This window comes from Tiliqua scincoides, chromosome 11 (assembly GCF_035046505.1).
Source record: "Tiliqua scincoides isolate rTilSci1 chromosome 11, rTilSci1.hap2, whole genome shotgun sequence".
NCBI lineage: Eukaryota > Metazoa > Chordata > Lepidosauria > Squamata > Scincidae > Tiliqua > Tiliqua scincoides.
The window spans coordinates 8,511,193-8,528,993 of NC_089831.1; the positions used below are offsets into that span (position 1 = coordinate 8,511,193).

Sequence of the window (17,801 nt, forward strand, 5' to 3'; positions counted from 1 at the left end):
TTGTGGTGCATGTCAGCACCAACAACGTGGGCAAGTGTAGCCGGGATGTCCTGCAGGCCAAATTTAGGCTATTAGGTAGGAAGCTGAAAGCCAGGACCGCGTTCTCTGAAGTGCTACCTGTTCCACGCGCAGGGCCAGCTAGGCAGGCGGAGATCAGGGGTCTCAATGCGTGGATGAGACAGTGGTGTAGGGGGGAGGGGTTTAGATTTGTTAGGCACTGGGGAACGTTTTGGGACAAGCAGGGCCTGTACAAGAGGGACGGGCTTCACTTGAACCAGAATGGAACCAGACTGCTGGCGTATAACATTAAAAAGGTGGCAGAGCAGCTTTTAAACTGATCTCTGGGGGAAGGCCAACAGGAGCTGAGGGGCATCCAGTTCGGGACTCCTCATTCCTATGGGATGAGGATGGGGAGGTTAGAGAACAACAAGACAAAGGCAGAGTAGGAGAAGAAATTGGGAATGGTAGCGTGATGGGATGTGATAGATGGTTTGGCACAATGAGAGGATGCGGAGACAAAGGAGCTAATAAGCAACCCATCCTGGGGCATTCCATGTACAAATGTTTTTATGCAAATGCCCGAAGTCTCTGAGCAAAGATGGGAGAACTGGAATGTCTGGTGACAAGGGAAAACATTGACATAGTGGGCATAACGGAAACCTGGTGGAATGTGGAGAATCAGTGGGATACCGCAATCCTGGGCTATAAACTCTACAGGAGGGACAGGGAGGGGCATGTTGGAGGTGGGGTGGCCCTTTATGTTAAGGAAGGGATAGAATCCAGCAAAGTAGAGATTGAAGGTGGGTCCAACTCCACCGTAGAATCTCTGTGGGTTAAATTACCAGGCCTGTGGAGCGATGTAATTCTGGGGGCGTACTATTGTCCTCCAGACCAGAAATCGGAAGGGGACCTTGAAATGAGGAAACAGATCAGGAAGGTGACAAGGAGGGACAGGGTTGTAATCATGGGGGACTTCAATTATCCTCATATTGACTGGGTCAATTTGTGTTCTGGTCATGAAAAGGAGACTGGATTCCTTGACATGCTAAATGACTGTGCCTTAGAGCAGCTAGTCATGGAGCCCACCAAAGGACAGGTGACTCTGGATTTAATATTGTGCGGTACTCAGGACCTGGTTAGAGATGTCAGTGTTACGGAGCCGCTGGGGAACAGTGATCATGCTGCGAGCCGTTTCGACATGCATGTCGGGGAAAGAATACCGAGCAAATCTCTCACAAAAACCCTTGACTTCCGACGGGCGAACTTCCCTCAAATGAGGAGGCTGGTTAGAAGGAGGTTGAAAGGGAAGGTAAAAAGAGTCCAATCTCTCCAGAGCGCACGGAGGCTGCTTAAAACAACAGTAATAGAGGCTCAGCAGAGGTGTATACCACAAAGGAATAAGGGCTCCACTAAATCCAGGAGGGTGCCCCCATGGCTAATGAGCCAAGTTAGAGAGGCTGTAAAGGGCAAGGAAGCTTCCTTTAGTAAATGGAAGTCTTGCCCTAATGAGGAGAATAAAAAGGAACATAAACTGTGGCAAAAGAAATGTAAGAAGGTAATACGGGAGGCCAAGAGAGACTATGAGGAACGCATGGCCAGCAACATTAAGGGGAATAATAAAAGCTTCTTCAAATATGTTAGAAGCAGGAAACCTGCCAGAGAAGCGGTTGGCCCTCTGGATGGTGAGGGAGGGAAAGGGGAGATAAAAGGAGGCTTAGAGATGGCAGAGAAATTAAATGAGTTCTTTGCAGCTGTCTTCATGGCAGAAGACCTCAGGCAGATACTGCTGCCCAAACTGCCCCTCCTGACCGAGGAATTAAGTCAGATAGAGCTTAAAAGAGAAGATGTTTCAGACCTCATTGAAAAATTAAAGATCAATAAGTCACCAGGCCCGGATGGCATCCACCCAAGAGTTATTAAGGAATTGAAGAATGAAGTTGCTGATCTCTTGACTAAAATATGCAACTTATTCCTCAAAACGGCCACGGTGCCAGAAGATTGGAGGATAGCAAATGTCACACCTATCTTTAAAAAGGGAAAGAGGGGGGACCTGGAAAACTATAGGCCAGTCAGCCTAACATCTGTACCGGGTAAGATGGTGGAATGCCTCATCAAAGATAGAATCTCAAAACACATAGAAGAACAGGCCTTGCTGAGGGAGAATCAGTATGGCTTCTGTAAGGGTAAGTCTTGCCTCACAAACCTTATAGAATTCTTTGAAAATGTCAACAGGCATGTGGATGCGGGAGAACCCGTAGGTATTATATATCTGGACTTTCAGAAGGCGTTCGACACGGTCCCTCACCAAAGGCTACTGAAAAAAACTCCACAGTCAGGGAATTAGAGGGCAGGTCCTCTCCTGGATTGAGATCTGGTTGAAGACCAGGAAACAGAGAGTGGGTGTCAATGAACAATTTTCACAATGGAGAGAGGTGAAAAGTTGTGTGCCCCAAGGATCTGTCCTGGGACTGGTGCTTTTCAACCTCTTCATAAATGACCTGGAGACAGGGTTGAGCAGTGAAGTGGCAAAGTTTGCAGACGACACCAAACTTTTCGGAGTGGTGAAGACCAGAAGTGATTGTGAGGAGCTCCAGAAGGATCTCTCCAGACTAGCAGAATGGGCAGCAAAATGGCAGATGCGCTTCAATGTCAGTAAGTGTAAAGTCATGCACATTGGGGCAAAAAAATCAAAACTTCACATATAGGCTGATGGGTTCTGAGCTGACTGTGACAGATCAGGAGAGAGATCTTGGGGTGGTGGTGGACAGGTCGATGAAAGTGTCGACCCAATGTGTGGCGGCAGTGAAGAAGGCCAATTCTATGTTTGGGATAATTAGAAAAGATATTGAGAACAAAACGGCTAATATTATAATGCTGTTGTACAAATCGATGGTAAGGCCACACCTGGAGTATTGTCCAGGTGTCCAGTTCTGGTCGCCGCATCTCAAAAAAGACATGGTGGAAACAGAAAAGGTACAAAAAAGAGTGACTAAGATGATTACTGGGCTGGGGCACCTTCCTTATGAGGAAAGGCTACAGTGTTTGGGCCTCTTCAGCCTAGAAAAGAGGCGTCTGAGGGGGGACATGATTGAGACATACGAAATTATGCAGGGGATGGACAGAGTGGATAGGGAGATGCTCTTTACACTCTCACATAACACCAGAACCAGGGGACATCCACTAAAATTGAGTGTTGGGAGAGTCAGAACAGACAAAAGAAAATATTTCTTTACTCAGCATGTGGTTGGTCTGTGGACCTCCTTGCCACAGGATGTGGTGATGGCATCTGGCCTGGACGCCTTTAAAAGGGGATTGGACAAATTTCTGGAGGAAAAATCCATTACGGGTTACAAGCCATGATGTGTATGTGTAACCTCCTGAAATGGGCTATGTCAGAATACCAGATGCAAGGGAGGGCACCAGGATGAAGTCTCTTGTTATCTGGTGTGCTCCCTGGGGCATTTGGTGGGCTGCTGTGAGATACAGGAAGCTGGACTAGATGAGCCTATGACCTGATCCAGTGGGGCTGTTCTTATGTTCTTTGTTATTATTTGACAGACCAAAGAACAATTGAAGACTTATGCAAAGATGTGAAGATGGGTGTCACGTTGTAAGACAGACCAGACTGAGAGACATATGCAAAGACAGGTGGAAAGGCAGATGTAACAGGCTTGGGAGGTGCCAAAAAGGCACTTTCAGTTTTTGTAAAAACCATAAGTGCGTTTCTGTCAGCTCTAGAGGCATTTCCAAGACCTGCAGAGGCTGCATGTGGCCTCTTCAGGCCTCAGAATGCCTCCAGACATGACCAGAGAACATCTCTGGTTGTGTCAGGAGGTCCTATGAACTGAACCACAGGATTCGCTTATCCGAGGTTCAACTTTATATCTTCTCAAATGTAACCCTCACTGTGTCCTATGAGGCTTACTCCCAGGAAAGTGTGTAGAGGATTTGGGCCTTAGCTTCTGGTTTAGACCTGGTCAGTCACTCAGTGCTCAGAACAGCAAAAGTTAACTCCTTCACCTTGGGAGCTTTGGACCCTACATAAGAACAGCCCCACTGGATCAGGCCGTAGGCCCATCTAGTCCAGCTTCCTTATCTCACAGCAGCCCACCAAATGCCTCAGGGAGCACACCAGAAAACAAGAGGCCTGCATCCTGGTGACCTCCCTTGCATCTGGCATTCTGACATAGCCCATTTCTACAATCAGGAGGTTGCACATACACATCATGGCTTGTAACCCATAATGGATTTTTCCTCCAGAAACTTGTCCAATTCCCTTTTAAAGGCGTCCAGGCCAGATGCCATCACCACATCCTGTGGCAAGGAGTTCCACAGACTAACCACACGCTGAGTAAAGAAATATTTTCTTTTGTCTGTCCTAACTCTCCCAACACTCAATTTTAGTGGATGTCCCCTGGTTCTGGTGTTATGTGAGACTGTAAAGAGCATCTCCCTATCCACTCTGTCCTTTCCCTGCATAATTTTGTATGTCTCAATCATGTCCCCCCTCAAGCGCCTCTTTTCTAGACTGAAGAGGCCCAAACGCCGTAGCCTTTCCTCATAAGGAAGGTGCCCCAGCCCCGTAATCATCTTAGTCGCTCTCTTTTGCACCTTTTCTATTTCCACTATGTCCTTTTTGAGATGTGGCAACCAGAACTGGACCCTACACCATATCATCTCCTCCTATCCTTGGAGTTTGCCCAGGGGGAGAGTTCAACCATTAAGGCGGAAGTAGCTGGAAAGTGCTTTTTAGTTGAGAAATATATTGCCCAAAGCCTTCAAGTTCTAAACCTGAGGCAGGTTGGGAGGAGAAGGTTGAATGGAATCAAGACTGGGTTTGGATGTGACACAATTTGGCCATCAAGCTGGATCTCAAGGTAAGCCTTGTGATGGGCTAGACAGCTGCAGGTAATCAGAGGTACCTTCAATTCATGCTTGTCAGCAAAAGCCGTGTCATTTCTCTTTCTTACCTCCTGCCGGAAAGCTTTGCGGTACCCGCTGTGGCTGCTGGGAGCAAAGGAGCGCCCAGGGGCACAGCTCACCACAACAGGCATTCCATTCTCGCAGGTAATGTTCTTCCCTCTCGCTGTGCTGATGCGATTTCCCAGAGTGCAGCTGGAGATGTGAGACTCAGTACCCGTGCAGTCCATGGAGTAGGCCCAATACCTCTGCTTCCTTCTGCTCGCTGTCATCCTTGGAAGGAGAAAGAAACCATAGCCACCGATAATCAGTTATTGAGGCAAAGAAGGAAGGCCCATAGCCAGGGAGACAGACCAGGGACAGACTGCACTTGCCCCCAGTGTGGAAGGGATTGTCACTCCCAAATCGGCCTTTTCAGCCACACTAGACGCTGTTCCAGAACCACCATTCAGAGCGCGATACCATAGTCTTTCGAGACTGAAGGTTGCCAACAACATGAGATAATGAAACATGAGACTTGTTGACGTCAGTGGAAGCAGACAGTAACATCATCATCATCAACACCTCTAACTTTCCTTCAGAGAGCTCAAGGTATCAAGGTCACCCCTCAATTTTATCCTTACAATTACAGCGGACCCTTGATATCTATGGGGGATCCATTCCAGGACCTCCCTCATACTGAATTTCATGGATAATTAAATCCTCAGGGGTCCCTCAAAGGACCTCCCAGGCACAACCAGAAGTGGAGGAAGGCATTCCTACTTGCATCTGGGAGGTCCTGTGAAGCCCTCCAGCCGCAGACTCAGCACCACAAATACTGAAATCTGTGAATGACAAGCCTGCAGATAAGAAGGCTTATCTCAGCGAGGTAAATTAGGTTTGCAATTTTCAACCTTCGTCATCTCACAGCACACTAAAAAGGGGCTAAAATTGTCAAGATACACCATCAGCTTTTTTGACAATTGACAAGGCGAACCACACTGCCAGCCAGGGGCTCACCACCCCAATGGCCCTACTAATATATGACCCCCAAACTCCAGCGACACTCCTGCAGACCCTTCGTGGCACACCAATGTGCCGTGGCTCCGTGGTTGAAAATTAGATTAGATGGGTTAGACTGAGAGACAGTAGATAGCCTCCATAGCCATGGTTTCATAGCTGAGGGGGAACTTGAGCCCAGGGCTGACCCCAAACCACCCCAAATGCATGTTGGTACCCTTTGCATGCCAGTCGCTGCCACTCCTCCTCTTCCCTAGAATTGAAAAGGAAGAGGGGGACAGAGAAGAGGGCTCTTGTCCACTACAGTGAATCCTTTTTATTCATGGATTGGAGTATCCAAGGATGCTGAGTCTGCTCCTCAGAAGGCCTCCTGGACGTGACCAGAAGTGGTGATGGCGTCTGGCCTAGACGCCTTTAAAAGGGGATTGGACAAGTTTCTGGAGGAAAAATCCATCACCGGTTACAAGCCATGATGTGTATGCGCAACCTCCTGATTTTAGAAATGGGCTATGTCAGAATGCCAGATGCAAGGGAGGGCACCAGGATGAGGTCTCTTGTTATCTGGTGTGCTCCCTGGGGCATTTGGTGCATTTGGGCATTTGGGGCATTATTATTATATTATTATTTGGTGGGCCGCTGTGAGATACAGGAAGCTGGACTAGATGGGCCTATGGCCTGATCCAGTGGGGCTGTTCTTATGTTCTTATGTGTCAGTGAGTTCTGAGGCATGGGGAAGTGGAGAACCTGGCGTGGCCTCCAGGTTATTGTGGCACCACAACCCCAGCTCCTTGCAGATTTCAGTATCTGAGGAACTGATCCTCGCAGACTGTACTCCCCTCCCCATTTCTTCTTTTTCAAGCCCAGGAAGCAGAAGGAGATGCAGCGGTGGTGGGTACAGTACCTGTTCACCAACCCATTGTGTAACTGGCCTCAAAGACGATCCAGCCCTGTCTGAACCCAGATCTCCTGCTCTTTGGCCAACATTGACCACTATACTGTACTGGCTCTTAGTCTAATGCAGACCAAAGATGGGGAAAATAATTTTTAAAATGAATGAATCTCTTCCTCTGTTTCTCCTCCTGCCCCCATGTGCTAATTTATCTGGAAAGGAAATTCTGGCCCATTCTGGAAAGGCAAACGGCGATCTCTGAACGAGTAACTCCTTTCCCCTCCTAGCTTAACTGCTGCTCGGAAGAAGGCCTTTCAGGGCCTTGGAGTTAAAAGCTTAAGGCACAGGGATCATTTCTAAGAGTTCCTCGGGGACAAATTAAGCGGTGTAGGCAGGCAAGGCCAGCACTGGACTCTGAAGCCCTCAAATGCACTGTGGCCCTTGCCAAGGATGGTGCCAGCCAATTCCCCAAGTGCTGATAAGGCTTGGAACGGTCTTGAGCCCACTTCCGCCAGTCTGCAGGCACAAGGCAGGTCTCTGCCATCAGGCTGTGTCTGAGTGAAAATTGGGCATAGGCCTTTCAACGCCACTACCAGACTCAGGCTGAACTACTCTGAAGCGCAGACAGCCTTAATCCTACCATATCTGTGGCCCAGTCTCAGCACAATTCTCTGACCCAGGACTGGGCAATTAATGAGAGTTTAATTTCAGTTCCCGAACCTGCTTTTTGTAATCGGTTTGGGAATGAACGGAGTAATACAAATTGCAACACATCTGAACCTGAGCATTGCACAGCTCCCTAATGTATAAGCACAGCTCAACCCATCCACTCCCATATATGATAGCCAGTAAGGTACACTGGAAGACACCTTGGAGTACAATAGGGGAGATCTGGGGCTCAGATCCGTGCTCGGCCATGAAGCTCACTGGGTGACTTTGGGCCAGTTGCTGTACTTCAGCTTAACCTACCTCACAGGGCTGTTGTGAGGAAAAAAGGGAGGGAAGGAGACCATGAGATAAGAATCTGTAATTAGGGGATACAATCGGCCTTTGAAGTTTTTTTTTTTTTAAAGTGGGTTTTCTCTCTTTTTAAAAATAAATTAAGTACTAGAGGGAGTAACAAGAAACACGTCTTTTAAATTATGTTTTTCTGGGCAACACAAGGATTCCTCAGAAGCTTATCATGAATTCCATGGTGAAAAGATAAATGATGGCTGACAAGTTTCCATAAAAGACAGTTTGTCCTCCATCACCCATCTATCCTTTCAACAGAGGTCCACAGGTGAGCTGTGGTTGGTGAGTTCTGATGTCCCAATCCTAAAGGGTCACTGAGCCTCTGGAACTCTTGTTCTGGCAACACAGCTGCAAAAAGAGAGACTAAAAAGAGAGACTAAAGAGAGAATAGCAACAGGCTATCCTCTTTTTTGCCCTGCCAGTGTCAGAGGATAGGACATCTTGGAATTCTTAAAGGGCACTGGAGAAAGAAGGTGGTTGGTTGTTCCTGCTGCACCCCAACAAGTCATTTGGTGAACCCCTTCATGGGCCTTTGCTTTCCAGTGGGGTGCAGCAACAGCAGTAGCAGCGGTTGCAGCAGACCCTCCCCTCACTGCCTCAGGATTTCCCAGGGCATGGTTGTGGGTCCTTGTGTTGGCATGGCCTGGCGTATGTTCCACCGAGCCCCACCTGGAGAGCTGTCCCTGCCTAGTAGATCTGTGCAATGCTCCGGATAAGGCAAATTCATGGAGGAGTCATGGTGTTGTGGTCTGGGAGTTGGACTTAGACCTGGAAGATCCAGGTTCACATCCCCACTACACCATGAAGCTTCCTTGGACCAGTCACTGTCTCTCAGCCTCACCTACCTCACAGGGTTGTCGTGAGGACAAAAGAAGGGGAGGAATTATGTACACTACCTTGAGCTCCTTGGAAGAAGGGTGGTATAAAAAATGTGAAAAATAAATAAATGCAGTCAATAGCTATCGGCTATGATAGCTCAAGAACTTAAAGGAAGTGCTGGGGGTGGGAACATCAACACAGGAGGGTTCTTGTGTTCATGCATTGCTTAGGGGCTTCACATAGACATCTGGCTGGCCACTGTGTGAAGCAGGAAGCTGGAACATTTGATTCTGATCCAGTAGGGCTCGTCTTATGAGGAGTCAACAGCCCCATAAGGAAAACAGTAGGATAGCAAGATCCCAGAGGTTTCGTTTGCCTTTCCTTGAACATAAACCGCATTATCAAATGCAGAAACTGCATTACATTCCAGGGCGAAAGTTTGGCAGCCAGCAAGGCAATGAACTCAGTTGTTTACTTTAACCAGGGAGCCATCTGTGAATCATTTCGCCTCTCACCATCGCAAAGCACCACAGCCTCACGTGGGTTACCTCAGCACGTCAAAGCTGCGGTCAGAGCAGAGAATGGACTCATTGGTGGTTCTGTGGGCAAGGAGAGAGGGAGGTGTGGGGGTGTGTGTGGGGAAGTTCCTCTGAACCCCCAGTGTGCAGAAATACCAAGTCAGCCTACTGGAATTGGAAACCCACCCTTGGGAACTGCTTTCCCAGCTGTGGAATCACGGCCCTTTCACAGCACGATGCAGAATGCAACCGAGAGGCGTGAGTGAGGCACGTGTCAAAAGGGCTGGATCCAAGTGACTGGCGAGAAGATTCAGTGGAATCTGGGCGGAATCTTTTAGGCAGCGTGTTGTAAATTCAATAGACAAGAGAGGAACGTGCTGGGAAGATGGGGAGGTCCTGGTTGCCTGCCAGCACTGTAGAGCCTAAAATAGGGAGATTGAAGCTCTCCCATTGACCTGAATGCTAGATGGTTAGAAAAGAAAAATATTTCTTTGCCCAGCGTGTAATTAATTTGCGGAACTCCTTGCCACAGGATGTTGGGATGGCACCAGGCTTAGATGCCTTTAAAAGGGAATTGGACAGATTCCTGGAGGAAAAGATTGTCATCACAGATTGCAAGCCATGATATGTGTGTGTGTGTGTGTGTGTGTGTGTGTGTGTGTGTGTGTGGGTATATCCTGGTATTAGAAGTAGGTTAGAAGTTAGTTATCTCTGAATGGCAGATGCAGGGGAGTACAAGATGTATCAATGCTTCCTGAGGCATCTGGTGGGCTGTTGTGAGATACAGGAAGCTGGACTAGATGGGCCTTTGGCCTGATCCAGCAGGGCTCTTCTTATAATAATTCTGAATCAGCCCTAAAGAAAACACGTGGATTCCTAGGGGAGTGGTGTTTAAGCTTTCCTCATTCAGGGACCTTTTTCCACATCTGCCATCCATGTGAGCCATGGAACCAAAGCATAATGCACTTTCTGAGTCAGATTCTCATGCATGCTCTCCATTTATGTGGCCTGTCAGCATGGCCCATATTAACTCATTGTGCAACACACCCAATACTCTCTAAGGGAAGCTGCCTTATGCAGAGTCATTGTCCATTTCTTGACCGGATTTCTTGACGTGCTAAATGACTGTGGCTTAGATCAGCTAGTCACGGAGCCCACCAGAGGACAGGTGACTCTGGATTTAATTTTGTGCGGTACGCAGGACCTGGTTAGAGATGTAAACGTTACTGAGCCATTGGGGAACAGTGATCATGCTGCGATCCGTTTTGACGTGCACGTTGGGGGAAGAATACCAGGCAAATCTCTAACAAAAACCCTTGACTTCCGACGGGCGGACTTCCCTCAAATGAGGAGGCTGGTTAGAAGGAGGTTGAAAGGGAGGGTAAAAAGAGTCCAGTCTCTCCAGAGTGCATGGAGGCTGCTTAAAACAACAGTAATAGAGGCCCAGCAGAGGTGTATACCGCAAAGAAAGAAGGGTTCCACTAAATCCAGGAGGGTGCCCGCATGGCTAACCAGCCAAGTTAGAGAGGCTGTGAAGGGCAAGGAAGCTTCCTTCCGTAAATGGAAGTCTTGCCCTAATGAAGAGAATAAAAAGGAACATAAACTGTGGCAAAAGAAATGTAAGAAGGTGATAGGGGAGGCCAAGCGAGACTATGAGGAACGCATGGCCAGCAACATTAAGGGGAATAATAAAAGCTTCTTCAAATATGTTAGAAGCAGGAAACCCGCCAGAGAAGCGGTTGGCCCTCTGGATGGTGAGGGAGGGAAAGGGGAGATAAAAGGAGACTTAGAGATGGCAGAGAAATTAAATGAGTTCTTTGCATCTGTCTTCACGGCAGAAGACCTCGGGCAGATACCGCTGCCCGAACGGCCCCTCCTAACCGAGGAGTTAAGTCAGATAGAGGTTAAAAGAGAAGATGTTTCAGACCTCATTGATAAATTAAAGATCAATAAGTCACCGGGCCCTGATGGCATACACCCAAGGGTTATTAAGGAATTGAAGAATGAAGTTGCAGATCTCTTGACTAAGGTATGCAACTTGTCCCTCAAAACGGCCACGGTGCCAGAAGATTGGAGGATAGCAAATGTCACGCCTATTTTTAAAAAGGGAAAGAGGGGGGACCCGGGAAACTATAGGCCGGTCAGCCTAACATCCATACCGGGTAAGATGGTGGAATGCCTCATCAAAGATAGGATCTCAAAACACATAGACGGACAGGCCTTGCTGAGGGAGAGTCAGCATGGCTTCTGTAAGGGTAAGTCTTGCCTCACAAACCTTATAGAATTCTTTGAAAAGGTCAACAGGCATGTGGATGCGGGAGAACCCGTGGACATTATATATCTGGACTTTCAGAAGGCGTTTGACACGGTCCCTCACCAAAGGCTACTGAAAAAACTCCACAGTCAGGGAATTAGAGGACAGGTCCTCTCCTGGATTGAGAACTGGTTGGAGGCCAGGAAGCAGAGAGTGGGTGTCAATGGGCAATTTTCACAATGGAGAGAGGTGAAAAGCGGTGTGCCCCAAGGATCTGTCCTGGGACCGGTGCTTTTCAACCTCTTCATAAATGACCTGGAGACAGGATTGAGCAGTGAAGTGGCTAAGTTTGCAGATGACACCAAACTTTTCCGAGTGGTAAAGACCAGAAGTGCTTGTGAGGAGCTCCAGAAGGATCTCTCCAGACTGGCAGAATGGGCAGCAAAATGGCAGATGCGCTTCAATGTCAGTAAGTGTAAAGTCATGCACATTGGGGCAAAAAATCAAAACTTTAGATATAGGCTGATGGGTTCTGAGCTGTCTGTGACAGATCAGGAGAGAGATCTTGGGGTGGTGGTGGACAGGTCGATGAAAGTGTCGACCCAATGTGCGGCGTCAGTGAAGAAGGCCAATTCTATGCTTGGGATCATTAGGAAGGGTATTGAGAACAAAACGGTTAGTATTATAATGCCGTTGTACAAATCTATGGTAAGGCCACACCTGGAGTATTGTGTCCAGTTCTGGTCGCCGCATCTCAAAAAAGACATAGTGGAAATGGAAAAGGTGCAAAAGAGAGCAACTAAGATGATTACGGGGCTGGGGCACCTTCCTTATGAGGAAAGGCTACGGCGTTTGGGCCTCTTCAGCCTAGAAAAGAGACGCTTGAGGGGGGACATGATTGAGACATACAAAATTATGCAGGGGATGGACAGAGTGGATAGGGAGATGCTCTTTACACTCTCACATAATACCAGAACCAGGGGACATCCACTAAAATTGAGTGTTGGGCGGGTTAGGACAGACAAAAGAAAATATTTCTTTACTCAGCGCGTGGTCGGTCTGTGGAACTCCTTGCCACAGGATGTGGTGCTGGCGTCTAGCCTAGACGCCTTTAAAAGGGGATTGGATGAGTTTCTGGAGGAAAAATCCATTATGGGGTACAAGCCATGATGTGTATGCGCAACCTCCTGATTTTAGGAATGGGTTAAGTCAGAATGCCAGATGTAGGGGAGAGCACCAGGATGAGGTCTCTTGTTATCTGGTGTGCTCCCTGGGGCATTTGGTGGGCCGCTGTGAGATACAGGAAGCTGGACTAGATGGGCCTATGGCCTGATCCAGTGGGGCTGTTCTTATGTTCTTATGTTCTTATGTCCATCTGGGACAGTACGGTCGACACAGACTAGCAGTGACTCAGCGAGGTTTCAGACAGGACTTTTTCCTCTATCCTACCTGGAGACACTGCCAGGAATTGCACCTGGTGACCTTCTGTGTGCAAAGCATGAACTGCAGCCCCTGTCTTACAAAAGGAGTCAGACTCTGACTGCTGGGACTCCTGGCTGCTCTCTGTTTCTGCCCCCTTGCTGCCTCTGCCTGGATCCTCTTATGACTGAACGTTACAGGGGAAAATGGGTAGTGGAGGACAAGCAGTCTTTCAAGGAAGCTTGGCCACCATCACTGCTCTTCTCAAGGAGGAACCCTCTGATAAGCTTGGGGGGGGGGGCATAGTGTTGGTAAATCAGCAACCCAGAGGCCTGACCTCATTAATCATGCTGGCCAGTTTAAAGGCAAAAGCATCTTCAGGCTTCCAGTGTAGCAACCCAAGAGTCTGAAAACAGGCTTGGAGGATCAGTGCTGCTAGAATTCTAACCTGATACAATTCTAGTTAAAAAGCAGATAACCAGATACACATTGATGGAGGACCACCTAGCTAAATGAGTCAACACCATGTCAAACAGAAGCCGTCAACATGGGGCTGCCTCTTAGAGTCAAACTGAAAAGAGAGGATAAATGTGTACAGCAAGTCCTCACTTAAGGTTGTTGATAGATTCTTGGAAATGGTAACTTGAAGCGAAACAACTTATAACGAAACCAATTTTACTGTTGGCTAATTGATATATGCAAACAAGAGTTAAGTTCCTACAGCATATTTCTGGTCACAAAAACATCACCAAACATCTAGATCAGTGTTTCTCAAACTGTGGGACGGGACCCACTAGGTGGGTCGTGAGCCAATTTCAGGTGGTTCTCCATTCATTTCAATATTTTATTTTTAATATATTAGACTTGATGCTACCATGGTACGTGACTGCATTTGGGGAAATGTGACAGATTGGTACTTTTAACAGGCTACTATGAATATGCTTTTGACAATGATAGTAAATGGAACTTACTCCTGGGTAAGTGTGGATAGGATAGCAGCCGAGGATTGCTAAAAATTTCCTGCTTGATGATGTCACTTCCGGTCATGACATCACTTCCGGTGGGTCCTGACAGTTTTGAACTCTAAAAAGTGGGTTCTTGTGCTAAACGTTTGAGAATGACTGATCTAGATGAATAACCAAAACACTTCTAATATTAAACATTGAAATAAATGTGAGCTTTCCAGGTTGGAGAAAACCCACGAGGACATGGGGAGAATGTGCAAACTCTACCCAGGCAGTGGTCCCTGTTAGGAATCCATTTTTTTTTCTCATCGACTTTATAATGAAATGATTTAAAACAAAACAATTTCAAGTGAGGACTTGCTATAGTGTGCTTTTTTTTTTTTAAAGAAAAATTTAAATAGCAGCTCTAGACAGGACCAGGAGTGAACTGTGGTGTCTGGGAAAGAAGTATTTTAACCTTGCTTGCTTTAACAGCATGGTTTTAAATCAAAGGACCCCTCTCTAAGCTATCTCTCTGCCTTGAGAGAGAAGCTGCCATTGGCACCAGCAGCTTTGGGGTGAGGTGTTTGTTTTCATTGGGACTAGGGCACAACTGAAAGGGTTAACATACACCCCTCCCTATGCATCCCTCTACTGATCCTGATCTGCCCTTGACAGGTTGCTATTTAAGTTCCCAATCCTACCCAAGTTTCCACTGCCAGTGTAGCTGTACCAATGGGGTGTGCACTGCATCCTGTGGTGGGGAGGAAGTCACAGAGGCCTCCTCAAGGTATGGGAACATTTGTTCCCTTTGTGGCTGCACCAGTGCTAGAAAGTTGGATGGGATTGGGCCCTAAGTCTTTAAACACAAACATGCAGAGCCAGACTATGCGCTAAAACATCATGTGGTTTGGCTCTCAGTTCTCATCGAGGCTAATTGTTTTGCAATGCATTAGGTTCAGATATAAACAGCAGCACTGGGAATCCCAGAGGGACCAAGAACACTGATGTAAACATGTGACTGGCTGTCCTCATGTATAGGACATTAACACCACCTGGAAGCACTTACTGCATTTACTGGTGCCTGCAAAGGAAATATCTACTCAGGCAGTTTTCATTGTTGGTGCTGCACATGGACTTTACACAATTCCAATCTCTGAACCTTTTCGTTTGGTCATTATTATCTTGCTAATGAAAACCAGGAAGCAAAGCCAGTAGAGACCCTGGGAAACTGCGTCACGCAAGCCAGAAGGGGGCTTGCTTTGTGCTTTGCGCACAAAACTACAAGCTTTGTGCCTGTGGGCTGCCCTCCACTGTTGCTCCATAGGTCATGGGCTTCGGGTACAAAAAAACAGTGTTGGCTATTGCTTGACACCAGTTATTCTGCAGCTGCCTTGAGGACCTTATTTACTGGACACTGCAGAAGACATGAATTTAGAAGATCTTTAGAGAGAGAATCCTATCTCCCTCCATCAGTGCTGATGCAGCTGCACCAAAAGCATGCCCTGCATCCAATGGTGGGGGGAGGGAGACCCAGAGGTAAGTAAAAACAGGAGGTAAGTTAAAAAAAACACCACACATTTATTTTGATGGTGTATGTTCTAGGACAGAAAAGGGGCAGAGAGTTTTAAAATGAAGGGGATAAGATTCAGCAGTTTTCTCCTTCCTGTTAGAATTCTGGCTCAGTGGTGTCACTAGGGTTTGCATCACCCAGTACAGGAGGCTAGTGTGTCACCCCTATGATACACCTCCCATACAGCGGGCCGGGCAACACCCTGGGTGGTGGACGTGGTGATGTACCTTTGCCCCACCCCCACTGATTTTTTGGCTATAACTTTTGATAGAATAGGGATATTTCAATGTGGTTTGCTTCATTGCGTTCTGCATGAAATCACACATCGCTTGATATGTAACATGATAGTATTATTTGAAACATGATAGTATTATTTGAAAATACCAAGATTTAAAAAATGTTGGCGCATAGTGGTGTCACCCCCATGCACATCACCTGGGGCGGCCTGCACCCCATTGCTCTGGCTGTCTCCCTCCTCCAGAATTCCAGCTGACTGCTTCTAGCATGCCATTCCTAGCATGCTATAACAGGTTGCAAAGGAAGAGACATGAGTGCTTGGTGAGCTAGTAAAAGGAGACAGATAAGTAATGGGCACATGGGGGGAAGATACATTACACTGGCATCCTTCAGTCTTGGAAGACTATGGTATCGCGCTCTGAATGGTGGTTCTGGAACAGAGTGTCCTCTCCAGTGCGCGAAGCCTGGGTAAGGTAGATATGGAGGATAGACTGTTACCCATGCAGCAAATCCCCCCTCTCCACGTCGCTGAAATGGTCCAATGGAAAGGCAGAAGACAATATGGTTGGTTCCAGCAGAGTCGCAGGAGTTGCCAGAATGTTGCCAGATTCTCTGCCAGAATGGGGGGCAGAGAACCACAGATAATTGAATCTGTGGATACGAGACCCGGGGATACGGTGGATGCCTGCACTTCTGCATGGCTGGACTTGTAAACACATGTGGTGGTTTAAACTAGTATTTGTTCCACTTTTACAGTGAAGGAAATCGTTTTGGAAGAAACGAAGCAAAAAGACTGGAAAAAGTTCTCCTGAGTAGGAAACATGTATTCCTAAATGGGGCTCTAAGTGTGTTTAAGAAACATGATCAACACTTAAGGGTCAAGAACACAACTGATCCTTTTAAACCCTTACTTGTAGACTTTGACGTTGTATTTCTTCTCGTGTGGAAACCCAAACATGCCGCAGACAACTCGGGAATTTTTCGGGGTCCACTTTCGGTCACAGATCTGCTTCCAGACGCCTCCTTCTTTCACCTCCACGTAGCCCTCTGTGACAGGCACCCGATTGCGGAAGGCAGAGAGGATGGCCCGGATTCGGATGTCTTCCACTCGGATATGCATATTCTAGGAAGAGGAGTGGGAAGTTGAGACAAGTTGTGCAGATAAAACAAAATAGACCAGCGTTTGTTTGTAAGTAGCTGAACGAACTCTTAGGCCAGGTTCCAGCTTGCTGTCTTAGAAGCAGCTCTGCTGGCAGTGGGTAATCTGAAGCGCCCTTTTCAACCCAAGGGCCCAATCCTAAGAAACCTAGTGCTGGTGGAATGCTCGTACCACCTGCATAGTACACAGCTCAGAATCAAGGTGTGAGAAGAACTCTGCACACTTGTTCACTTGTAAAGCAAAGAGCAACCTGATTTCAGTTTGTAAGAAAGGGAGATTTTTTTTGGGGGGGGGGGGTATTCCTTATTTTGGATTCTGTATGCTATATATTTGCAATACATAAATACAGTGAGCCTTCCTTATCCATAGGCTTGGCATAGGCGCATTTCAGTATCCACAGGTGCCGAGTCCACAGCTGGAGGACTCAGAGGACCTCTGGTCACTGATTTAATTATCTGCGGAATTTGGTATCTACAGGGAGTCCTGGAACAGATCCCCATGGATACTGGGGGCCCACTGTATATATATCTGTACGTATTCATCACATTTCATCCCACCTTTCTCAAAGCCTAGCATATATCATCCCCCCCTTGTGTCCTCACAACAACCCTCTTAGGTAGGTTTTGTAATGCCAGGCTCCGTATCCATAATGACCCAGCTCTTAGTGAGGTTGGTGGGGGAAGCTAGAAACAGTGCCAAGGCAGTGCATGGTTCCTGAGTGGATAGGTGGCCCAGCCATGGATGGGGCAGCTGACCTCAGAAAAGGTACTTGCAAGTGAGCCCTTGCATGGCGGTTTGCAGCCTCACCAGTTGCATGGAAAGGCAGGGATTCCCCACCCACTACAATTTCCCTGGAGCAGCAGGAAGTGTTTTGCTGCTCCAGGGTTTATTTCTAACAGGTCTGCAAGCAGGAAGATCTGCAGCTACATTTTCTCCCATTGCAAACAAGAGCTTTCAGGGCAGATGTCAGTCTCAGGCTGCCTTGCCTGCAACCCTCGGGGGGCCCCTACTCTGGAACCTTGCTGCACTGCAACCTTGGGCCAGGTGTAAGATTCC

General features: G+C 47.5%; 1 protein-coding gene across 1 annotated transcript in view; it reads right to left on the reverse strand.

Moving 5' to 3' along the window:
• The window catches only part of LOXL2 (lysyl oxidase like 2), a 94,185-nt gene that overhangs the window by 32,684 nt on the left and 43,700 nt on the right, over window positions 1-17,801 (reverse strand). The window contains exons 4-5 of the mRNA XM_066639369.1: window positions 16,498-16,709; window positions 4,971-5,193 (exon numbers count right to left, since the gene is read on the reverse strand). Of these exons, the coding sequence (XP_066495466.1) occupies window positions 4,971-5,193; window positions 16,498-16,709 (435 nt within the window). The remainder of the gene's footprint in view (window positions 1-4,970; window positions 5,194-16,497; window positions 16,710-17,801) is intronic.